This window comes from Neopsephotus bourkii, unplaced genomic scaffold (genome assembly GCF_033783945.1).
Source record: "Neopsephotus bourkii isolate Nb327-2 ecotype Australia unplaced genomic scaffold, CSIRO-AGI_Nbou_v1 NB_359, whole genome shotgun sequence".
NCBI lineage: Eukaryota > Metazoa > Chordata > Aves > Psittaciformes > Psittacidae > Neopsephotus > Neopsephotus bourkii.
In genome coordinates, this window is record NW_026900865.1 from 1,747,866 (window position 1) to 1,774,713 (window position 26,848).

At 35.8% G+C, this 26,848-nt stretch overlaps 1 protein-coding gene across 15 annotated transcripts in view; it reads right to left on the reverse strand.

Moving 5' to 3' along the window:
• Positions 1-26,848, reverse strand: part of USP15 (ubiquitin specific peptidase 15) — a 60,319-nt gene that overhangs the window by 16,004 nt on the left and 17,467 nt on the right. For 3 of the 15 annotated variants that reach the window (XR_009724747.1, XM_061348529.1, XM_061348520.1), the window contains exons 3-8: positions 24,055-24,185; positions 21,304-21,430; positions 16,166-16,311; positions 13,636-13,697; positions 9,308-9,391; positions 2,780-2,924 (exon numbers count right to left, since the gene is read on the reverse strand). Coding sequence is in view for 9 of the 15 variants with exons in the window: in XM_061348529.1 (XP_061204513.1) it covers positions 2,780-2,924; positions 9,308-9,391; positions 13,636-13,697; positions 16,166-16,311; positions 21,304-21,430; positions 24,055-24,185 (695 nt within the window). In the remaining 6 variants the exon portion in view is untranslated. Of the gene's footprint in view, positions 1-1,021; positions 1,227-2,779; positions 2,925-8,295; positions 8,364-8,402; positions 8,564-9,304; positions 9,392-13,635; positions 13,698-13,961; positions 14,006-16,165; positions 16,312-21,303; positions 21,431-22,054; positions 22,983-24,054; positions 24,186-26,848 lie in introns of those variants that run through there. The other 12 variants (XM_061348530.1, XM_061348521.1, XM_061348527.1 and 9 more) reach the window with 11 other exon arrangements.

Sequence of the window (26,848 nt, forward strand, 5' to 3'; positions counted from 1 at the left end):
ATTCAGAAGGACAGCCCACTCACCTGGTGTATCAATTCCTCCTCCCAGATTTCCGTCATCTCTAATCTTGCTGAGGGTGCACTCTGCTCCATCATCCAGGTCAAAGCCTACAGCACCTAATATGCCCAAGCAGAATTCCCTACTCTGCCACCCATGTACTATCCAGGCCCTTCCCTTTGTTGCCTCCAAGATTAAACAAGATCAAATGTGATCAGAGTCAGCCGGAGGTATTACATCTCTAGGCAGAATAATCCAGTGTTACTCCAATAACAGTCGGAGGTGAAATTAAAGGCAAATTAGTGCAGTGAAATGTATGCTTTTGGTGTAATTGGGAAAAAGGCAGAAGTTGACGGTGGCAAGAAAAAAGAAGACAGTGGAACTCAAAGCATAAGAGAAATGTTAAAAGCAAAACATGTAATTCTATCACTAAACAGCACTTCCATGGATTTCTTCAGTAACATTAAACTCTGGACAATACTTTCTTTGAGAGATATTGTAGGTGGAACTGAAAGATATTTTACACTTCCTTGCCAAATAATGCATTTGAAAAAACTCCATCAAAGACGTACTAAAGGTACCATGCCAAACTAAAAGCTGCTCTGCCCAGTAATCACCTAATTTTCTTACCCAGAGGTCTGTCTTGTGAATCAGCAAGATCCTGTTTTTTAATTTCAACTACTGTTTCTCAGAGTTTATTTGAACACTTGATTCCCCAGATATAACTGAAAAGCAATGAAGTCAAAGCTGATCGATTTAGAATACAGACTTAAGAATTAAATCCAGGTATCACAATGGGATACTGATGTGAACTGCAGCAAGTTTGTCAAGCCGTGTAAGATTCCTACAGGCAATAACCCATGCCTGTACTTCTCCCCTAAAAGGTTACTTTAAAATCTACATATATGCAAATTCATGCATACCAGTTTAACAAAAGCTTAAGTAATCAAAATTATCCTTTTTTTTTTTTTTAAATCAGTCTAGCCCAAAGAACAGTGTGGCATCATAAGAAAAAAATCCACTATTCACTAAGAACATTCTTTTAATTCAACTTTTAAAATACAACTCTTGTTTATATGCTAGACACGAATATATTCTTGGCTTTTGTTTTGCTTTTCTTCACAGTGGCATAGTGAGGCAATTCAGAAATGAAGAGAGGTTACATATAGCTTTTTTGTTTAGAATGGATGCTGCAAAATACATGTCCCTCCCCCTTCTGGTTTAGCCAGCTATCATGCAGCACGCTAAAAAGAATAAAATTAATTACTTCCTGCACTGTTCAACTTCTCTTTAAGTATCCTCATGAAAACATTTTTAGAAACAAAAATAAACTGAATATATATATTATATATACATATATTCCAAACTTATAAATAACCCCATATACCATTACAGGCTGAGGGCTGACCGGCTAACAAAGCAGCTTTCCATAATATGACCCAATGGTCCTTTTCTGTTAAAATGTGGAAGAGCCAGGAGTGCATCCCTGTGGGAAAGGTGGCCAATTGCAAGCTGGGCTGTAATTAGCAATAGTAGCCAGAAGCAAAGTAAAGCAGGTCTTCCCCTCTATTTGGCACCTGTGAGACTGCTGTTGCAACAGCAGCACTGTGCCGTTTAGGGCTCCCCAGTGTAAGAAAGAGGAGGGCCACCAACATGGTTGAGGGCTGGAGAAAAACATACAAGGAAAGGCTGGGAGGCATATGTATTTGTTTGACCTGAAGAAGACATGACTAAGGGGAAAGCTCATGGCTGTCTGCCCCTATATTATGGGAGGCTACAGAGAGGTGAAGCCAGACTCTTCCCAGAAGAGGTGGGATCCATGATCATCTTGGGGTCCCTTCTAACCCAAATTATTCTCTGACTATATACAGGATATATATCTAAATAAGACATACTTTTTTGTTTTTAAATTTCATTTTGCCCAAAGAAATCACAAACATAAGTTGGAAACTGTTGTGATGACAAAGGAAGAGATTAACTCTGAAGCATGCTCGATTAGGATCTAGTATCTTTATACTCAGCAGGAAAAAAATGTGAGTGAGAACTTAAATACACTCTCCACGTTTTTGACGCAAGACTGCTTTGAAGACAAAACACAAGTTCCAGAACTAAACAAAACCAAATTAAAACAACTATTTTTTCCTGATCATTAATCAATCTACCACTGCAACTTCTACTTAAAAGGATAAAGGGGTTTTCTATTTTTGTAAGAATAATATTAGGTATACTAGTATTTCTTTTGCAATCATAGCAAAGAAAAAAGCTATTATATATTTCTGTAAAATATCTCATCCTTGAAATAGCATCTATTCAAAAGGGAAAGATCAAAAGGAAGTATGTTCAAAGGCTCCCTGAATGTTAACCTACACACTAGAAGTACATGGTAATTAGTTAGAAATAAGGGCTAGTGAACCACTGGTCATCTATTTTTGACACTTCAGCATTACTGTCTACTCAACCACATCTCAAAATCAAAATGGACTTTCTGCAACATGCATGCATAGCAATCATTACAAAAAGCAAAGAGTCCCATTTTATGGTTCACTCATGAATAATGCTGTCAAATAGCTTTCTAACACTGATCACTATACAAAACCAGGGGAAACAATGAATGCACCTATGTAAATCAACTTTTCTAGTATAGAAATTATTTCCTCACTTTTAATCCTATCCTGCTAATTAATAGTTTCTTAATATTAATTATTTTCCAAACATGACAAAAAACCACAAGACACTAGTTTCCAAGTCATAAGACAGGCTTATTTCATTCTAAAGTACATACCTGAATTGCTGAATTCATGAAACATGTATTTCCCAAGTTACTCAGGCCACACAGGCCTGGCTGCTCATTGTGTCTTCCTGGCTCTGAATAATCATAGTTCTTATAAGCAGTATATGATGGGAGACAATAATTTGAATTTTTCACACTGTAAAAAAAAAGAAACATCTTTCACAATGTAAACACGTACTCTATAGTGCTTCAATATATACAAGTACCTTACAACCTTAAATCATTAAAAATGCTAAAGTAACTTCTATGAACAATAATTTAAAGACACATTTAGCTTTGGCAATAACATTTCAATTTGAAAGTCACCTGTGCAAAAAAGCAAAATCTATTGTACTGCAGTAACTGCAATCAGTATATCCCTACCCCTTTTTGATAGGAGCAGCTTCACAGCTTACTCTGTTCTTCATTGCCCCATCAAATTTAATGCACTCAGATTTTAGACACCACCAGCAGCAATCAATCATTTATGTCCCTTTTGCATCCTGCTACTGCAAGAGTGAGGTCGGTGGGAATGGGAATGCAGTTACAGGTGAAAGCTGAGATTTCCAAGGCCACTGTGGCATAGCTGCCTCACTGCATCAGACAGTCTATTTATAGCTTCCTTGCTAGGACAGCACAATCCAGCATGCAAACGCAGGAAAGCCTTGAGAGGTAAAAGAATGCGCAAAATGTCTTCTAACAACTTCATTATAAAACTCTATAACGCATCTGTTTGGAGAAACTAAAGAAGAATGAAATAGGTAAAATGGTAAGATTTATAGCAGTTTGTTTCCCGATGAAATCATGCAAATGCTAAATATAGAATAACCCTCAAAAACAGTGAAGTAAGCATATCTGAGAACGTTAGAAAGGCAAATGAATCTTGTAAGAAGATGCTCTGTAGTATTACAGATGCAACAAAAAACATCCAAATAGACAACTAGAGGTAAAACTCAAACTATTTCACTGATCATAATGAAATCTGTGTGACAGTTACTTCTGGCTGAAGTTCAAGAGTATTTCTGCAGTCACTAAGCATTATTCACATTAGAAGCCACTTTAACAAAAATTTGGAAGTCAATTTTTAAAAATGACAAGGAAAAATACGCAAAGAATCAATCCTGATAAATAATCAAGATTTATAATTGCAAAAGTCTGAGGATGCAAATGCCTGCTGGTACACTCCAGCCATTATTCCTTAACAGCATCACACTCTTTTACATCCAACTGAACTCTTGTTTCTTCAGTGCACAATTACTCACTTCTCATGAATAACAGTTGTTTTGTCTTAATCAGAAGAGATGGGGAAGAAAATTTCTCCCTCTTTCAATGGCCTCAGAAATCTGTGTATTTTATAGCCCCACTATCCATAAAACTGCTGTTGTCAAACTTTTCTATCTGATAATTTCTTTTTAATAGTTGACTCTCCTACCAATCCTTCCTTTCTCCATACCCATGCATTTTCTCTCCTTTCTGGCTTGCCCCCAAACAACCTAAGTGGCATTGTCTTTACTGGTCATTCTCCATGAAAAACCATTTTAAAGTCAGTTTTGCATGTTCAGCATAAACCCGACTTAGATGCTTCACCTTAGTTTACACAAGATACTTTTTAAAATCGAGGGCCCACAAACCCTTCAAGCTTGCTTCTGTGGTTCAGCTCTTCCCTAACATTAATCTCTGGTTCACCTATGCATGAGTCATCTTCAGAGAAAATTACCTTCCATCTCCTTTTGCACCTGCAGTCCAGCTACTGCAGTCAACCCCAATCCCTCTCAGCTGGCAAGTAAGAAAAAGCACAAGATTGCCACTGGTGTCAGTGCAACCTCCACAATACAGCCAACCCCTGACTCATTCCAACAGTGCACAGCAGCAATAGAAATGCATGCTTAGAAGGTGCACAGTAAGTTTCTACTTCCAGCTCTGCTTGGTTCCTACTACTTTGTACCTGACTCAAATATAATTTTCACACAGTTAAGGGAAATCTCTTTTGGGAGTTTAGGAGATGTGGGGGTAATAAAATGACTGAATGTACTTTCCCTGGGGATATTTACTCCCCTTCTTTTTCCTGTTCTGCAGCTTTCCCCCTTCACAAACTGGCACCTTAAGAGGGACAACAGAAAGCTAGGAAATGCAATCAGTATCTTTTGGCTATAGTGCGATCATGTGAGATTTCCTCGAATTAGCTGAGTAACATAATGATAATTTAATTCAAGATAATTGTAATACAGATAGATCCCCAATGTTGGTTTGCTCTAAGCTACAAATTATCAGAATTTACTTCTCAAAAGGGAAAGCATTTCTGAGCTCTTTTGTCTTCTGTACTGGTCCACAGAAATACATGTGAGTGGTTTAAAGGAAGTGATTACCATACTCATCCCGTGACTCAAGTCTATTCATGTATTTTTCTTTCAGGGTTCTGTGATACTTTATCAAAACATATCCTGCAAAATACAGCGGCTCCCATGTGCAGGAAACTAAATGTCTCTGTACAGCTTTATCAGTGCACAAACTTCATTTTTTCTGGAAGAATTATTTTCATTTAAATTACGTTGTGCCTCTGCTTTTCATGCTTTTGAGACTGAATCAAAACCAAAGTACTACTGCTGGTTAGCAGCAAGTGGCTAACAATAAAAAGCAAGTAAAGACGCAATGCAAGTCTTCATGAACTTAATTCAAACAGAAATGTCATAGAAAAAAATAACTTGTGGTAACATGTCCCCAGCTTCCATCTGCTTTTGCTGCAACACCTCCAGAATGTTGCTACAGGTTAATGAAGGAACTATGGAAAAGCAGAGGGGTAGTATCAGAATGGGGTGTTTAAGTAAGGGCAATAACAGAAAGAAGACACTAATGGCTCATAGAGGAAACTGATGCTCAAGAAATATGGCAAAACTTGAAAAAAATAAACTGTCTTCAGAACACCTGAGAGTTCCTGAAGATGTAATTCCTAATGACATTTTATTATCCATAGATCTATAAATTTTGAGTTGCATTTGCTGTATTTGAAATTACTTGTATGTATTGCCTGTACTCTGCCATTAAACCTCAAGGCAGCTCTCAGATGTTGATGAACCCAGAGCACTCACTGTGCAGCTGGGAGTTCTAGGAAATGTGGATTTGGAACAGAGAAGTTTGGAAAAGCATCAGTAGCTTTAGAAAGGACACGATTTGACAGGGAAATTCCATATACCAACAACAGGTGATGCAAAAGGAATCTGAACTGCAAGAATGAGCGCAAAGAATTAAAAGTTTGGAACACTTACTGAGCTCTGTAATATTTCAATGACTTTAATGCACAGCCAATGTGTTTTTGTGACTAGATGTTTCAACAAACCCATAAATGGGTTACATCAATTTTTAGTGATGCCTGAAGCAGCAGGAGAGACCCATGTCATTATACAGACTACTTTCATTGTTATGGTTCATGATAATTGCAGAAAGAGCAAAAGATAATATTATAATCTATTTAAATAAAGTCTAAAACCACCTTCCTTATAATATTTGCAACACAAAGATACGGTTTCTACAGGTGATGTAATTAACATTTATACTTCTTGAAATAAGCATATTGAAAAATACCATGCATGTGAACAGAGCTGCCAGCTGTCCTTCTGAAAAGCTGACACCACTGAATGATGAAGCAAGTCATTTTAGAAGCCTGAAACAATGGTTACAAATGAAGAGCCCAAAGCAACTTTTCACTTACTTCCCAAGCAAAACCCCTGTTCAACTGCTTTTAATCCCCTCCCCACATAATTTAAAAAACTACCATGTGATATGAAATGTACCGCTTCATAACAGCAATAAACAGAAATTCCAGTAAGACCTAAATGATGCGTGTCTCTCCCTGCTCCTCTGAATCCACTAACCCTCCTATGTTATTCTTTCAACAAGATCACCTGTAAAGGCAAAAGAATATCAAAGACGAATTACTTTGAATCCTTTATTCCAAATGGAAATTCATATTTACAGAAATGAAGGCTTTGGACCTGACAAAATTTGCACAAGCTGTTTCTATTACCTAACGTACAACTAGCTCAACACACAATTAAGTATTTACCAATTTGAGGTTTACTATTACTCAGAATACTTTCTGAATTATACAAGGATTAAATAAATGTGCACCATGTAAAGAAACACGATACGTTAAACAGCTTTAACAAAATTTGTACTCTATAGCCAAGCTCTCATAATTGCAAAATCAGGCTTGCAAAAACTAACATGTATGACTATTACTACACAACCTGTTGTTTGCCTTTTTCTGCCTTACAGATCAATTTTGTCAGCTAAAATTATCTTCAAAAAAAAGTTGGTATTTCTTTTAGAGTCACAGCATCTCATGTCTGTATGGAGGTGCCAATGGATCTTGGAAAGTGACAAATGTGCAATTTCGCTATCGTACTGAAGATGGTGTGGAATGTGAGAGAAAGTAAGGCAGAAACATGAAAATAAATTCCAAGCAAAGCTGTCATTAAGTAGCTAATTAAGACAGTAATGAAGCCTGATCTTAACCCAGAATGATATAATACAATTAAATACAGAGATATATCTTTCCACTTAGCTTTTGAAGCCAAAAATTCTTAATGCAACAGTATGCACTTTAAGTACACGGTATATTAATGGATATGACTTCTCCATCACTGAAGTACTTCATCCTGAACTTGTACTCTGACAGAAGCACTGCTCAAGATTCTTCCTTATTACATATTGGAGTGAATTATGAATTAGTGATTTTTTTAATATTTATTTTAAACTCATCATAATTGCATAATTACACTGTAAGGAAAACCATGTACTTCACCGAGTACATAACACCCAGATATACAGTGGTTTCAGTTACAAGAGGAAAAAGGATGGTATTTCATAACACTACAGATACCATGTGTCTAGTCTTTTGTTTACAAATCCTTATGTTATAATTAAGGCACTTTAAAGGACCAATTTCTTATCACATCTGAATTTTGTATTGCTTCCTTTTAAACATATATTTCTGTTGAAAACCCTCAAATTAAAAAGAATCAAAACCAACCTCAGACTTTTACCTTACATTATAAAAGCTCCTATTTGGCTCCAAAATAAATAAAGCAGCATAAACGAGCTAAAGCCAGTGAAGAAGCTATCTTTAAAGGCTGCAAGAGCTGGCAACAGGTTTCCTAAGTGTTTCCTAAAAATAATGACAGCAGTACTAAAGAGAAGGTGACATTAAGGAAAGAAAAAAAAAAAAAAAACAAAAAAAAAAAAAAAAGAAAAGAAGAAGAAAAAAGCCTTACTGGCTTAGTTTAAAACAGTGGCTCCATAGGAAAAAATAACTGTTAAGTCTTAGTTCTGGCACTACAACTCTCTTTTGCATAAGCAATGGGAGAAGGAGACATTAGTCTTCAGCTGGAGGCAAAGCTCCAGTCAAATAATTTTTCACACAATCATAGGTACAATATATATTTTATTTACTACACATTGACAGAGTACAATAGACTGCAGTTAAATACATGGATTTCAACTGTTCAACAGTGAGAGTTGGGGCTACTCACAATCAGCAGAAGCACAAGTGATACTTCACCCCTTAGGAAAAATCATTTCAGGTAAATGCAGTATTTAACTGGAAGATACTGTATAAGATACTTAATATTTATGTCACCTTTTTAATGTTTAACATCTTCATGTTTGATCACAAAATGCATGTTTGGAAAAATATTTTAAATTTCAACGAATTGTAAGAATATGCCTCTTTGATTTCCCCCAGCTTGCATTAAAGATGACGGCTCTCTAATTTCAAGCATTTGAAAGATGCTCCATTATCTGTTAAAGTGAAATAATTTCATGTTTTTCTATATTCACAAACTTTTTTACAGTAGTGTACAATAAAAAAATTACACACAAAGTTGGCCACTAGAATATGAAAACTCTATTAAACTTCTGATTTGGAGTATAAGGGAGAAAACCCTTAGAAGTGAGAAGTCTGTTCAACTAAACCTCTGATTATTGTAATATTCAAGCACACCTATCAGCCTGATCTCTTTCAAAACTCCTGGCATTAAGACAGAAGTTGAGTTGCTGATAATTAATCAATGGCTATAATCACTAAACCATCACAGCTAAAGTATTTTGGTTTTAGCAGCCTCAAATCAATGTGTGATATCATGTATGATGCTATAATATCTTAGCATCATTAAGTAAGGGAAAACCTGACCACCAGAAACGTAAGCAGTTCATCTAAATTCAGGCAGGTTCATAACAACAATGTATTTTTAGCATGATAAACTCTAAACGGAATCTTATGTATTTTCTTACCATGCTCAACATTCTTTTTAGCGTCTACACTACCGAGCACTAAGAGCTACCAAGTATCTTCAACTGCGTTCCATTTCCTGGTATCATGCTTTAACAATACCTATACTATAAGATAGTGACCAGTAACCATTCACCATCCAAATATTGCAAAACAAATAGAAATCCTTAAGCTAGGAGTTATAAAGCATCAAAATTTGTTTATGTCACACTGGGGCAATTAAATTAAATAATGTTTTAAGGTATATTGCTTACTTTCTGTTGTTCATGTTGTTATAATTATTTGATAGAGATGGAGAGATCTTTGGTAAAGTTGAAAAATTGGATGCACCTGGGGACCTTTAAAAATATGAAAATGATAAATTAGATAAAAAGGCTGAGATATTAAAAACTATGAAAGAAAGCCAACAAATGAACAATGCACATAAACAAGCATGAAAAAGAAGTATTTTTTAAGAAGTGGGCACAGAACTAAAAACACCCAGGACATGCAGCTCTTAGAATCCATCTTTTAAACCTTGAAATGCTTCATAATACTTAGAAATTTCATATCACGGTGAAGAAATAGAACTATTAAGAAGCAAACAAAGAAACAACAACAACAAAAAAAATCACAGGCCACTGCTCTAAAAAAAAAAACCTGTCTTCAGTTTATGGAAATTTTAATAATCTTTCATTTAAACATAAATGGATGTTGAGATGAGATACAAAAATTATTAAGATACATAGTTCAAGGTTACTTGCTACTAGCAGCATGAAGCCATTTAAATAAAGTTGTCTTACTAATACTGATAGTTAAAATCCCCTCCAGGATATTATGCAGAATACTAAGTAACCTTTAAAAAGTTATTATTTTTCTTTGCCTAAAGTAACAGCATTATCGCTCATCCCCACTGTTTCAGACTGTTTTTAAATGTAAGAATACTGATTATTTTAATCACATAGACCCCCTGAAAGTCAATATGCAACTATCTTGATGTGCATTTTTCTTTTTCTGATCAAATCTTACAGATAAGCACGGAAACAGCTCTGAATACTGAAAGGAATTTGTGCACCTTCATGTTTTTGTGGGCCCCACACAACTCCAAGTGGTTGCATAAAGCTCCTGCTGTCATTGGCAAGCTTTGAAACATGTACCACCGTATTAAGAGAAGAATTCTGCATGCTCAGGATTTTTTTAAGCACCTTTCAAGAACTAAACTCTTCAAAGGAGATCAACATTTTTACACAGGAAATTTTCCCAAGTATATTTTCACATTTATTTTCAATGCTCTATTAATAAACCTTTTCCAAAAGAAAAGATGTCATGTGAAGAAAATATATTCCAACCAACATTCATAAAGCTTTCCTGTAGTTCTCCTTTATCAATCTAAATTCTCTTCTTTGAACACTACTTTCAAAGAAGTAAAATACACAGATTTCGTCCACAAGAGAGGTATAAAATTGAAGCCAGTTTTAAGTCTACTTCAATCTGAGACAAAAGTTAAATTACGCACGTTCATACATGTAATTACTTTAGAAGGTATTTGAACCGAGTCATTTTGAACTGAGATTGAACATTGCAAAACAAATTTGAAGCTTTTACATTTAAACCTAATTCAAATGCAATACAGTTTTATATTTAAGAAGTCAATGTATAACTGTTGTCTAACAAATGGAAAGAAATCAGAGTAGGTACATAAAGGTCTGGTTTTGACCTAACAATAAGTTCATTTGTTTCTTAGAGAACATTTCCTACTCTGAGGTGTGCAGCCTTTCTGCTTGTTTAAGGCTGTTTACACTGTTAAATCCTGTGCATAGGGAAGAACAGAATTCATCCGTAGCTCTTACAGTTTTCAACACATTTCAATACTTGTGGGAAAACTTCGTAACATTGGCAGAAATCCCCCCCCCCCCATCATTTAAAACAAACAAACAATATGAAAACAAGGATAATAAACCCTAAACAGATAGTAATACAGGGAGCGCATGAAGTTCAGTCAAAGGGAATGCAAAGGCCTGCACCTGGTGAAGAACAACCCCAGGCACCACTATGCACTGGGGTGTAAAGGCCAGTGACCAGATGGAAAGCAAATTGAGAGAGGAGCACCAGGGGTCCTCCTGGACAAAAAGCAGAACAGGAGCCAGCAATGTGCCCTTGTGGCAAAGGCAGCCAACAACCTCCTGGGCTGCACTGAGCAGAGTATTGCCAGCAGGTCAAGAGGGGTGACCCTTCCCCTCCACTCCGGAGACACCCCTGGAATGCTGTGCTTAGTGCTGGGCTCCCCAGTACCAGAGAGACAGGGACATACTGGAGCAAGTCCAGTGAGAAGCCAGGAATGTGGCCTCAAATCTGACAGCATCTGACCTATGGAGAGGCTCAGAGAGCTGGGACTGTTCTGCCTCGAGAAGAGAAGGACCCAGAATAAACTTCTCAATCTGCATAAATAGCCAGTGGGAGGGAACAAAGAAAATGGAGCAAGCCCCTTCTCAGTGGTGCCCACCGTAAGGAGAAGAGCCAATGGGCACAAACTGAAGCACAGGCAATTCTAGTTAACTGCAAGAAATTTTGTTTTTACGGTGAGGGCTATCAAAACAGTGGAACAGGTTTTCCAGGGAGGCTGTGGAGCCTTCATCCTTGGAGTTGGTCATTACCTAACTGGGCAAAGATGCAAGAAACGTGCCCTAGCTGACCGTTCTTTGAGCAAGAGACTGGAGTAGACAATCTCCAGGGGTGCCTTCCAACTGCAATGATTCTGTGATTCTGTGAAAAGCTTAGCTGACTTTCTGAAATGATCCTGCCCTTTTCAAGCATTATATACCTTCCATCCTTTCCAATGTTCTATATTTGACCTTTCTAAATATGGCATTTTATTCCCTGGCCTCAGAATTTATGTTTACAATTTCTACTTTTCTAAAGCACTACAAAAAAGTAGCCTCAGCGGGATGTAGTGCGAGACAAGGGTGTGACCGATGACACGACTGTAGGAAGGTACCTCCGTACGTACACTATTTGTGATGACAAACTAATGCACCTCACACAGAAGACCCCAAATCAAGTGTTTAATATTTCTACCCTTTTAAATATTTATTATTTTTTTTCATAAAGTTTTAAACAGGTGTAAAAACCTGTCACTATTACTGTGTGTTGATAGTTTCTATTTGAATCCACTGACCTTTGCAAACCTTCCACTACTATAGTGCATCTGAATACCAAATTTCAGTCAAACTTTCTGATAGCTGCCAAACCTCACAAACATACCCCAGCTTCACACTGAAAATATACATCCTCATTTTCTGCTTTACTTACAGCCTCCTCTGACACCAGTATCTGCAATTACCATTTTACTTGTCCCTAGATCAAAAGACTTCCAGGAGACATTCTTTAATTTATATACTGCTTCTGATTGCCTACCATTCCAACTGGAATGGAAATATGGCAGAATAAAAGCAGGTACCATCACCGAGAACACCTTCCTACCAAAACTTCCAAAAAAACCCACGACATTCGATTATCTAAATTCTTTTAATCTTCAAACTCTACATCTAAAATTTGACTCCAAGTTTACATTTCTGCTAGATGCTTTTGAGGTGAGAGATTAAACTACAAGTATTTTGCATCCCATTCTTCCTGCTGCTTTACATTCCCAATGTTTTGTTTCATAACATCTTGCTAAGCAAAACTGAACTCAGACTTCATTAAGCAACTTAATAGAAGTTAGTGTTTCTAATAAAAATGGTTGAGATAAAACACCGAGGATAAAGAATCTCTGTCCTTCAAATGATAAGCAGTAATGCTATAAAAATGCTTGATAACCACTATGAACCTTAATTACATGAATGCAGAATATAAAAAGGAATACGGAACTTAACCTTTAGTGAAAAATATGCTCAAGAGCCAGCCAACAAAGGGAAAAAAACCACAATTAACTATTTGGGCTGAGATCATGTCAGTTTTCTAATAACTAGTCATAGCTATTACTGGAAACCAATAGAACATGATACAGATCCTGAAAACAACATTAAAAAAGCTTTGGAGAAACCACACTCAAGTCTTTCTACCCACTTGCCATACCAAGGTATTACTGATAACGGTAGCAGGCAGACCAGAAAGGAAAAAACCACGTTGTACTGTGTTAACTGATGACAGCTCAACAAAGAACAAAAGCAACATGCTGGTAATGTACACTGCAATTTAAATAATATTTATATGTAAATATTGGCTCTGAAGATAAAAGGACAAGCTACCCATGAGAACACTCAGAAGAAAAATCATAAATATATACACCTGCATTAATTTTAAAGAAATAGAAGTAAGTTTTACAGTTTTCTACTATGAACCTTTATTCTGTTTTTGAGCAGAATAATGTATATCACTGGCTGAAACCAAGAAAATTAAGCAATGTATATGCAGGAGCTCACCATGTCGTATTTTACAGTATGCAGCACTTACAACAAATACACTACTCATTATGTTTTCAGCTAAAACATCTGAAGGCCAACTTTAAAATTGCCACTTTAAAAAACAGTTGTTTTTTTAAGTAAAATAACATGAAAATAGTTAAGCTATAGTGAGTAACTGTAACTTAAAACTCTCAACTTACTTGGGAGTTGAAGGACCTCTTGGCCATGATCCATCCTCATTCTTCTGTTCTATCACCAGTACCTACCACAAAAAGTATAATAAGAAAACTGAAATATCAGGAGATTGCTTTCTGTTCCAATCTTTTTAATGGATTTCCTGACATGTGACTCAGATGGAAAAGATTGATGTTTAAGTTACTGTTCCCTGAGGTCCAAGAATATTCAATTACTCTTCCTCTTCCTCTATTCACTTTTTTCTCCCCACATCTTAATTTGTGCAACTCTGAGCAAGCCACTTAATACTTCTATGCCTCTGGAATCTATGGATATAATGTCAAGACCATACCTCTCCAAGAAGTCAGAAGACAACCTGCAATGTCTAAGCAGCATCTACGAATACATAGAAATCCCATGTTTATACAACAGCTATGTTAAGGAAGGGATATTCCTGAAGGAATTCTGCATCACACACAATACAGATCAATAGGAAAAAAACCCCATCAAAACCAAATGAAACTGCTTTCTGCCTTGATAGCCTTAAAGTCATACCTGTCTGGTTACTCCTGTATTTTTTTGCAGGAATATTCATCTAATATTAATTTTCTAATAGGACAATTGGCTAACGAAATGAACTTTGGTCAAGTTGTAACTTGTACAAAAGGGAATACAGAACATGCAGTCCTAAACACAGGCATCAACTGCCATTTGAAACGCCTTTGGGTATTTGAGGTATCTGCCCTATGCTGGCAGATATGACACAGGACCTACAAAAAGCTCATGCCTTTCTGGATTGACAGCTGGCATAGACAGCTCATTTGAAATAGCAATTAAAACTCAGTGTTTAAACAGAATCTAACTCTAAATTTCCAATGCAACTAATTCTGCATAACTATACACTGATGTGTCAAGATGCTAATTAACCGTCATACTGTACTTGTAATGAGTCTATACAGTGACCTACATTCACATAGGTGCTTATGCCCAAAACCTTATACATAAGTCATGCTGCCACTTGAAGATATAAGCACATTTTCAGTCTGAACATACTAAGACATCACACTGAAAATTAGCTTTCTCTCTGGAAAAGAGTAGTCTGATGTCTTTGGTCATGAACGCTGCTGTAAAGGCACACTCTGCCATATTTCCCCCCACCAGCTCTCAGAAACTACTAAATAAAAGGAAGATTTAGACTTAAAAGTTCAATGGAACCCCTAAAGGCTCACTTCAGAAACCAACTGGTAAATTTAGAACATTAAATTACTCAACTGCACACATAGTTTAGAATTACACAGTAGAAGAACAACTACTAGGTTAGATGGACTTTAATAGTCAGAATAACTATTATTAGATTAGGAGGCTCGCAAGAAAAATAACAAACTTGTGTGTCAGTAAGCGCACCTGACACATGGTCTATCACATGTAGCATTTTCAGAAACCATGGTTAAACTTGGTTTTGAGCAATATTTGTTTTTCTGAAAGTACAGATGTCACCTAGAGATCTTTTTATAGCTATATGAGACCATGCTTGCTTCAAGGTTAATGTTTCACTGGGATAGAAGCAATTTGCAAGTTACATCTTTGACACAAATGGGAGATAGGAGCTCTTTCAGGAGGATCTCTGCATTGTTAAAATCACCTGAGTGCATGCAGCATGAAGCTAAAGGGCACAATAGCTCAAGCTGTTATTTTGGTTCACTGATTACTTACCTTTAATGCCATAAAAGAAAACAGAAGCACAGCATAAATACAGCTGTAAGCAGGTTAGAGTCAAGTATTTCAACACAAAAGGAAATACTCTTAATACAATCTTGCCTACAATTGCTACCAATGAGTTTCATGTATTCATGTTTGTAGCATGACAGCATGAACTACAGCTGTTGAAAAAATACCCAATTCTATTTGAAGACAAAGAACCAAAGTAATAATCTGAAAAGTTATTCCAATGATGCAATTGTTCAGGCAGTTCATGTTTCTGTTTCTGTAGCTTTAACATCCAGTATTTGTTCTTTACATTAATCAGAAAAGGTAGAAAAAGTATCTTGTAAGAAAATCTCCCAGAAAGGGATTTTAAAGTGATGATAGAGCCTCATGCTAAAGCAGGTTTTCAGGCTTTTTTGTCTCCATATCTCTACCTGAAGACTTTTCACTTTTTCTTAAATTCTAAAATCTGGACAGTGAAAAGTTGAGTAGAAGACATTATTCTTCTACAGTACCTAAAAAGTTCTTCAAATTTTGGGTTTAATTTTAGGAACATATTCCAGATCATAGGAGTATTTATTTTTTTCTTATTTCAGGTTTTGCCAAACTCCAAGTCAGAAGCATTACATTCATTTATTTTTAATTCACCAGGAGAGTTAAACTCATCTTTAATCACAAAAATACACTCAAAGACTACTTCTATTTTGGTGAACCTGTTTATAAAATCCTCTATCCCTAACCAATCTAATAGGAGGCAATTTTCATTTAAAAAGAAGGAAAATTCATGGGGTACAGTTACATTTTCATGATAAGGAAAACCAAAGACAACATATAAAAAGTATTGTACTGTACCTGTCCCTGGTATAAGCCAGCATCCTGTATGGTACTGTCTGGTTTATTCAAAGGTTCAAAAGTGTTACTCATGTATTTGTTCCACAATCTGGTCTCTTTTTCACTTGGAATATTGAAGATTTTTCTTATCTCTTTTTCGATTGTATCTGTTTTGAAAGGGAAAGAACACAAGTTTAGCATTTCACTATGCAAACAGTGTAAAGAATAATAAAAATAAAGCATCAGAATCACCTATCTTTTCTTACATTTAAAATAAAATATTAATGAAAATGTAGAAACGGCCATGCAACTACACCATGTTGTAGTTCAAGCAAGAAGTTGCTAGTTCCCTTGCCTTTAAAATATAAACAGCCAGAGCATTAATTTATTCCTTCCTGAACCTCTTAGCAAAGCAGACCAAATGACGACAAGTTGATAAGAACAGGTACAGGAGGTACCCATCTACTAATTTCCCAGAGTGTGGTAACACAGGAGTGTGGATGGGTGAGAACGGCAGCAAAACCAGGTGCAGGGAGTGCAATTCATTCGGTTTGTCTCTCTAAATCAAACTGGTTTTGGTTTTCACTCTTCTGCTACACATATCCCAGTGCAATCGGCACTAACCAAAATCTATAAGCACAAAGTTTAATGTACATGCTTACAGAAATGAATGACCACTTTGTAAAACTGGAGTGCATAAATTTACATTAAAAGGATCATGTAAGATTTTATGCTCCTGAAAGTTTTAACATAAAAAGGTCTACCAGCTTGTACACTACTTGACAGAAAAAAATGTTACAAAATTTTAAGGTAGCATAACTACTGTCTACACCTGACATGTAAGAAGTTCATAATCAACTCCATTCTCCTTATACAAAAATAGAGTTTATTAAAGAGTTCTTTAATTTGATCTAATATGTACAGTGCTACACCATAGCAACCTTAGGTATGGGGGTTTTTCTTTAACTGGTATACTCACAAAGGCCCATGGCAGCCAAGTCTCATAGCAGTTAACACAAAAAACAAAACAGCAGTGAAGAAATGTACTGTTTATTCCTGATGATCACTGAAGACACAATTCAAAAAATGAGCACTGGAAGCTCTTTGAGAGATGATCCCCTGAAATCTCAGGATAAAACACCAGTGTGTCATCTCCTCTAGCATTCCCTTTTACTTAAGACCATTATTTTCTCTTCTGCTATGTTAAATATGAAAAGTCAAAATGAGACCTGAAGCTTGAAATGTACTTCATCAAAATCCAGCCGTTGGCTTGTGAAATGCATTACAACTGGCCAATATAAAATTTGTAGATACTGTAGGCAACTGTACACAATTTCTTTCTATCCTACTTAACACACATCTTAGTATGAAACCAAGAGTTAGACTGGATCATCTGCTTTTCGAAAAGAGACGATACATAGGCAAGGTAGGTGCCATCAACAGTGCAACAGGCTGTTACCTGATTTATTGACTTTAAAAATAAACTAAAAAAATCATGTACTGATTCAATTCTGAGCCAATGATTTCAAGTAACTGTATCTGAATGTAAGAACGAAGCTAGTCAGCAACATTCTAAAAAGAAAATAAAAACCAGATTTAGCAATGGCTTTCACTAAACAAATATACAAAATAATTTTTCTAATATCATAACTAATTATTTGCATATTGCAGCTCATATTCTTTGCAAGTACTAAGTTTTAACATATTCCAGCTTCACCAACAGGACTGCTATGAGACAGGAAGCATCAATGCTATTAGATGAGTACACAATATTTCCAGGAGTCTGGGAACAGCAACTTGACTATTATGGTAATTTTGAGACTGTGAAACTAAGGTTCTTTTACATACCTACATGAATGTAAGCAATGCACACTTTATGATTCTCCCCCCCTCAAGAATCACTGAAGAGCTCGTGTTCTGGCTTATGATCTAAAGCGAACATATCTGTTCCAGTACGAATGAAAACTCTACATTCAAACAGGCATGGTCTGAGGCATATTGTGTACAGGGTCCTCATCTAGTAGTGCTATTTACACCCCATATATGTTATGAATAGTACTATGATGACATCTAAAAAAGATGGGAAGAACTGCCCTTTAAAAATGCCTCTCACTCCATCAGCTGTATAGCCACAATTTCAGACAGCTCAAATTGAGAGTTAAAGGTTATGGATCCCATGCAAGATGTATCCTATATTGTTAAAAATTAGATGGCTCCTCAAAAAAAAAAACAAAACCCAACCCCACCTCCAAAAAAAACCCAAACAAAACCCAACCAACCAACCAACCAAAAGAAACCAGCTGCGCGATTAAAGTACTATTTTGCAAGACTTTTGACCATTGTGGAAGACTCTTGACAAGATGATGGAGAAATCCAGTGAATGCTAATAGAAATACACCCTGGCTTCCCTTAGGATGAGTGCTACCACAAGTACTGGCTAAAGGAAACTGTAGTAACATATTAATCTGTACTATGAAATAGTAATCCCAGCTTCCTGAAGAAGGGAAAGGCTAGTCACAGACCCCAGGACAAATTGTCCCTCAAGGGTGGCAAGTTTTGCATTCTTGTATTGTGCAGCAAATAAAAGGGAAAGATGAATCAAAGCCATTTGTCAAGATAATTTACTAGCAAAAGTCCATTAGATGCAGAACTACTGCTGTCATCTCCTACAAAGTTTACCAGCTCAGTTTTGGAACTGTTTTGTGACATGGCAGACACAACCTGATCCCTACTCATCCATAACAGAGGCTACAGACGGTTCTGTAATCTTGTGAAACTCTTGAACAGAGACAGAAAATGCCTACACACATTTTCTAATGACTTTGTTTTATCATACTGTGATATATCTAATATACCTGAATGGATCATTAACTCATTTTCACTCAAAAGCCCTGATCCTAGAAAGATCAAACACAAAACCTAGATTGAAATGCTGCCTGCACTACATCTAGCTTATTTTCTTTTAAGAATTAAACACTTCACCCCTGCCCCAAAAGTTAGCCATCAGTCTCCAAGTTAATATGCACTGCCTTCAAGGTGAGAGTTGATTGTAGGAGAGTCCCAAGAACACACCTGATGTGTCTAGTACTACCCCAAGAAAATGACTGTCTTTATTAAGTCTGTTCTTTAGAATTACTTTTTCCTATCTTGTACTAACTTATTGACATACAGCTTAACTTAGTTCCCATTTGAGTGGAAAAACAGAAGTATTCCTTGAAGACCAGTAGGTAAATATCATATTGTGCTTACAATATTAAGGTGCTCCAAATTTTTTTCTGTTTACCTAAATTAAGGAAGGTGTCATACTGATCCTTTGATGGCACTAAATAACTTAATCAGTGATGGTGGGTAGAAAAATTAAAACTTATTGAAAAGACCATAGTACCATATATGTCCACTCACTTCAGTGGGGCTGATACTGACTGTTATGTACAAGTCTTCTGCAACCATAACAAAAATGCATCCCTTACTGGCATATACAAGGAAGGCTGAAAAATAATCAAGATTCTGCAAGATTCCTCTTGCACATTATTTATTGATCTAATGAGCATCTCTGCTACATATTGATGAATTCCAGAACTACCTTAAATATACTTGAGGTAAGGACAGCAGTGGGGAGGACGAATCCCAGTTTTACCAATGGATAACAGGAAAAAAAAAAATAATCAGAGAACAGTTATTTTTTTTACTCTTAAAAGTGATTTTAGTCTTTCTAGCTCTTCTTCTAAGATAAGATAGAATGGCCCTGCTTAGTACTCTGCATAAGCAGTTTCAGCTCCAGAAAGGGGCTTCCAAGAGCATATCATTCATATGTCATGAAAGCAAGTAAGGCCAGTGTCAGTAAAGGGGCTGCCAGGGACCCTGACTCTTCCTCATTACAATTTATGACAAATTTCTTGTAATTGTAATTCTCTCTCTGCTAAGAAAACAGTAACAGTCATTCCAAACTGCCCTACTTCTGATTAGAGAAAGAAAATATCAGAAATTAACCAATTACCTATAACTCCAATGATACAGTTAAATTCACTATAGCTGCAAAATAGCTTGTATTTAGTCTTCAGGAAGGGATAATGTTAATTTTTTTTTTTCCAAGTTTCTGAGTTTGCTTAGAGAATACTGAAGTACAACTTCCCAAGTTCAACCAGATCTTGAAAACGCCAATTAACATACACCACCAAAGCCTTGTTTCAAGGACAGACTTCATAATTTTGAAGTTTTTATTCTAATACAAGCAGATGATTATAAAGTAAATGACTGTGTTTTAAAAGCAATCAAAATCTGCAAAGAATTAGAAGGCAGCAATTTTAAGTCACTACAAATAATGTAAAGAGAAGTGAAATCTGAAAGAACACTGCTGTTGTCAAAGAATGTAAACAAAGAGTTATGGCTGGCCATAAAGTGCCAAGGACATAAAGTACAGTTCTAACTGCACAAATACAGTTGATTGAAAGGCTCTTATCTCACATACACATAACAAATACACCAAAAATGGAGCTTATATGATCAGTAATATCTTTGCATATATTCTGGCTGTTACTTTCAGAGACAAATGTTACCAAAATATGGTTTCAAACAATGACTCAAAGAGCAGCCACAGTAACTACAAATACAGGTATATTAAAGGTTTAGTACAGGACTCAGTTACTGTAAAAGATTGTGCCTGGCCTGCCACTGCACAACCCAAGGAATACTGCCTTTGTAGGTCACCTATAGCCATTAATTTATAAATTCAACTAATCATTGTCTTTTGTAATATACCCTCCTCTTATTATATGACTAAAGAGGCTTGGCTAAAGAAAGACACTAATAGCAACACATGGGAAAAAAATACACTTCTTGCACACCAAAAGCCAAGAAAAACTACTACAGAAGCCAATAAAATAAACAGAAACATCACACTTCCTGAAAATCACAAACTTCTACTAACGCAGAACCCTAGATAAAACTTCACAATTAAATATTTTTTAAAAAATTGTATTAAAAATCCTAAATATTCCAAACTATTTCACTTTAATTTTTAACCCAAAGTTAGCCCCATCCTTTTTAATGGTTACAATACCCATCTGTCATTTCACCTAGAGACCTGTTTATTCAGAACTTGCTACCAAGTACTATTTAAACAAGTAACAATCGTGTATTTTAAAAAATAGTTTGCATACCTATTGTATCAGCTTTACTAAATCTTCGTGTGACAACATTGTTCATATTTCCATTTTCACAAAGCTTTAATTCAGTTAGATATACTTCTACTTTGCAGTGCTTTACAAACATACCCTGTTCAACGACCTGAAAAACAGATTGGGATCAGGTGTCAGTCCAAACACGTTTTCATACACACACTTTTAAATACTTTTGAGAACTCTTCAAGAAATTGAAGTTCTGGGAATGTAAGAAACTTAATAAACATAAAAAATTAGAATTAAAATTATTTTATAATTTTTTAGAAATACAGCAAACTAAAAAGTAAATTTTTTGCATGATTATGTTGTCTTACCTGTGTATAACACCACCACGACTTTCAATGTTTTAAGAACAGTGGGAATCACAAATATGCATGCTTACCCAAAAGATAAAACCCACCAAATGTTATTTTTATTTCAAAATATATTCGTTGCATGCCACTTGCTCAAAACATGACGAACTAGTTTTCACAGTTAAAGAATACGTATAAAAACAATACAAGCTAATAAAACCAGGATATCACATTTTTAAATAAACCCTACAAATATTTTAAATAAAACCTACAAATATACATTCTGATAATATATTAATCTGAAATTTCACCTACTCATTACAGGGTTTTCCGTTCTTTACTGTAACCCATTAAAAATAGTTAAGTATAAATGTTTTGTTGTTAGTTTTTTTTGTTTTTAATAAAAGTAAAATGCAGAAAAAAATATTCAGGGTCACCTCTTAAATGTTTTTCCCTTTGATCTTCCAAAGTGTAACTGCAGTACTTAGTCATGTAGACTGTTCCAAAAATAACCATTGCCCATTGCCCTGATATGTGATACATCTGACAAATACGGTAATAAAAAAAAAAAGCCACCAGCTAACTGCTGGGAGAGATCCGTATAAATATAACTCGTATGCATGTGCCATAGGAAAAAGAAAAATATCAGGGAATGATTTCATTGCTGCTCGGTAGTTTGCTTTAGCTGTAATGAGTGCCAACCATGATATTTAAATAAAAATGCACCTTCATCTGAGCAGCTTAGTAGGGTTTCTACCTAGTGTAGTAACAACAAAACAGTTGCTGTCAACAAAACTGTGCGGTATGGCTAAGGCATCTCTGAGAATAAAACTGACACTCTAGCGGCAGTATTGCTACATTCTGTTTCGTAAAGTTATGATGTCATTTCACATGGGTCAAGTAAAACAATAAATCAATTTAAAATTTGGATCTAAATTTCAAAAAAAGTTGATGTAACCAAAGGAATGAAAAATAAGTGTCATCCCACCTCTACGAAAAAACACTAACACAGACAGGAGAAAGATCCATGGACAACTGACAAAAGTATCAGAAAGAAAAGTTCTGAACTGGAATACCCATCTCTGAGAGCTACTGTTCATACTGGCAGAAAACAATGAAGCCATGCCAGTTTACATGGCCGCTCATTACACTCCAGGTGTTTTTCCAGTTAGTTCTTTCCACATAGAAGGCAACTTTACTGTAATTTCCCTTCTCTCTCCCTATATTTCACCCCCAAAGTGAAAAAAATGACAGAAGTTTTACTTCACCATGATGAGGGAAGAGCATTCAGTTTGCTGAAATCCCTCTTCAGGAAAAACAGTAACAAGTTGAGAACATGTATCTTCAAAGAAGCAAAGCCATTTTAACAGATTTCACCTCTTACAGAACTAGAGAAAGAGACACTCCACAGATGTCTCTTAAACAAACAAACAAAAAAAAAATAAAATACCCTCTTTTATTGTGTTAAAAAGAATGTTAAAAGCTACTTCTATTGCTGCCCAAATGAATCCTGAAGACAGCAAATTTCTTCTATAACTAAATCTGGCATTTGTTTGAAAACAACGGACTTCAAGTAAGAGGCCAGCATGCATGCAGCCAGACCATAATCATGTAATAGAAGAAAAAGTTACATTATACCAGAAGTCATATCAAACTAAACTGTAATCATATTACTTCAGCAGTTCTTCAGGAATTAAAAAAAAACAAAACAAAACCAAACCACCGCAAGTGTCCTAATGGTAAATTCAGAAGTTGCGAACATAGCAAAATGTATTTTAAAACTTACACAGTTCACTACAGTGAGGATGTAACTGTAGTCCCTAGCCTGAAAATCTTAAGAAATAATACTAGCAAAAAAGACTGTATGACCAATAAACTGGTAAAATGTCACATCACCTTAATAAGAAGGATAGTATGTCCTCCATGTTAATTTTTAAGTATATCATACTAATGGAGGGTCACAGTACTGACAATGCCATGGACTGCTACCTGTGCTGAGGTAAGCTTTCTACTTAAAGAAAAAATCCCTTAGCAATCTGTTGAGCACAGAAGACTTTGCTTACCAGAAAAAGAACTACCAATTACTCTGCCAGAGTTAACATCATTAGAGCTAGGCTCTTCACTAATACAGTCAATACAGTTTTAGGGTTTTATACCCAATTACAAAATCACTTGCACTAATAGACTTTAAAGCCCCTAATGCAAGTTCTTGAAATTTTAGAGTTTACTTCCAGAGGAAAAAAAAGTTATATCCTTTTGATCCTTGTTTCTTAATACTAACAAAAACTAGGTATCTATAAGCAAGTAAAGCAGGAGTTGTCTATATGATTATCATAGGCCAGGACTTACAATCTTCTAATAAATTCATGTGCAGCACCTGCATATTTACAGGACTTAATCCGAATCATGTTCAGCCCACTAGGTTATTTAAGAGTACCTTGCGTGCTATTGGCTCTTGACCTTCCATCAGTGTGTACCAGCTAACTAGCCTATTCCAGCCTTCAGTTGGCAGAAGGATGTAGTCCAGCTCATCAATGAGATGTTCCTTGAGAGACTGAGAATCACCATCTAAAAGAGAAAGATATTTTACTTGCATATTGTAATTCTGTTGCATTCTTAATGTATCATACATTAAACAGATGTATTTTCTGAGTCAGTTATATTCCCAGTATTACAGTATTCAAAGCAAAAGTCTTCTCAAACTAGGCAAACTACTCACTTCCTGCATAGCACACCTATTATAGGTAGTATTCCTACACTCAGGAATCCAAGTGACAACTCCATATCCTCATGCTAAGTGCCTAATTTGTTATCGCACACCATCATAGCCTTAGAGAAACCAATCCATTTCTCCACCCACTTCACACATAATCCCACATCACCATGGATACTTCCATTTCATGCTACAGTTGCATCCTTCACTGAAAATGCAGAAATGGGTAGTTACAGTAGATCAAAGACAAAGTTTGAAGTCATTCATTCCATATCAGGCTGGGAAAATAACATGGCACAATCCTCCTACTTAAAGGATTCTACGTGCTCTGGAAACACAGTCCTCATAAAATTCTTCATGGGGACAGCAAGATGCAGCATTTGAAAAAAGTACAACTTGGCAACCTCTTAAGTAGCATGCTTTTCGTTTTCATTCAACCCTTATTACAGCATTAAGACAGCAACTACTCTATATGTGTAAAATATAATTCCAGATCCGAGCCACTGCTAGCCTCAGACAATTTAGGGCAGTTGTCTTTTCATTTGGAAGTACCCAGCAACAGGCCAGCAAGCACACATTACAACCAGAAGCAAAACATGGGGAAAAGTTCACAAACACATCTTAGGCAACTTTTTAAACGGTTTATCCTGTATTTCTGCGCTGATCCGACAGTGCTACAGTTTATAGTGAGATCTAATCTGGATTCTATTACATCTTTCTAAACCCCCAACATTGCTCCTAGCGTAGTTTTTTTCAGAACTTTATTCCATCAAAGTACCCTGACTCATTCTCTCATATTCAACACTGTTGAACAATCAGCTATTTTAACTACTTGCTTGTACTTGCTTTGCTAATCTAAAGTCGACTATGTATCTCTTCTTTTGAAGATGGCATGTCTGTATTCTACTACATTTAACAACTTTTTTTTTGCAAATGTTAAGATTTACTGAGAATCTCTACCTGTTACTTTTCACTGCTCCCAATTCATCCAAATGTTCTGGAAATAAGAGAGCAGCATTTAAGTTATACAGGCACAATATTAATTCAGTTTCCTGGAATCAGTATTTCTTGGATTTAAGAATAGTTTTCCTTATCATTCCATTACACTTCAGAACATCTGAGAAAGCATGCCCATTTCATTCTTTAAACCAGAAGCAGATTTTCAGGCTTTACACTTAAGGAGGACAGCATGAGAGTAACTAGTGCATACTACATGTCAAAGACAGGATTAAAACTGAAGTTTTTTAAGGTTCAATTACTGCTACGTAGGAAACCTAGTATAGAGGACTACTACTCTGCAGTTGAAGGAGACAGCTACTATTTGCTGAGCACATATGACCTTAATTTTATAACTGCCTTCACACAGGAACAGTAGATGTCAGACAGTAGCTGGATGAACTGTACCACTGCCAATGCAGATCCATCATTTTAGAACAATGAATGAGCCAAAAGTAAAGTTCATAAACCCTGACCTTGTCTTTGTTTTGAAAGGGATATTAATAAGCAGTGTCAAAATGACAGCACACAGGTTTTCAGGAGCTTTTAGCAAAATGTCTAAAATTACCTCAAACTTAACCCTAATGTATTAGGCTTCATATCCACAGTAACATAAAACATAATCTGAGTATATATATATAGATCAAGATATAAATAATAGAGATCAATTAACACAGTACTCTGTTCTTTTAGAAATCACCCCTTTTTTTTTTTTAAGTTGGTAGACACAGAACAAAGAATAAGCTGATGCTGCCACAGTGAGGATACAACTTTCTTAACACATCTGATTGCAACTGAAGAGGATTACCTGAACATTCTTGCCCCACTGCAAGATTTACTGCAAGAATGTACAAAATATCTAGATCCTCACATTTCAGAAAACAAAACACATCACTCACCTGGAGCAAAAAGACCTTTAATGTCATGGACGGAAGAGAACATGCATATGACAATACACACCTTCTTTGAAGGCAATGATACTAGTCACTGTCAGATATGCACACTCACACTGACAACTAGTCCAACATGGTATGATAAGTCCTATGAAAGAGGCAATTACCTTTAACATTTAACTTGTAAAATAATGAGATATTAATTACAGTTGAGAAGTTTTGAATGAAGAAAGTCAGAGTTCATCATAAACTCCATAAGCTATAAAATTTCTTATTACTAGGTGCAAACAGATTGCGCAGTACTATTATATTACCTTTAACTGCAAAGAGGGAAACCAATTACCTGCTAGATTTTGTATCTACTGAATTTTGCAGATTAAATGTTAATAGCTCCATGGTATTTCAATACTGGATATTAAATATGCAATTTGACCTAAAGATTAAAATATCTGGGAAAGTATTCCAAGACCTGTGTCTACAAATCTGAGTACAGTTCAGCAAAAGTCAGTCCAACCCGAATAATCATATCAGCAACAGAGTTTAACCATACTTAGAAGACCGTAAAATTAGAAAATTATCCTCTATCATTTCATACCACTTTATATTATCACTGAACTGCATAATACTAC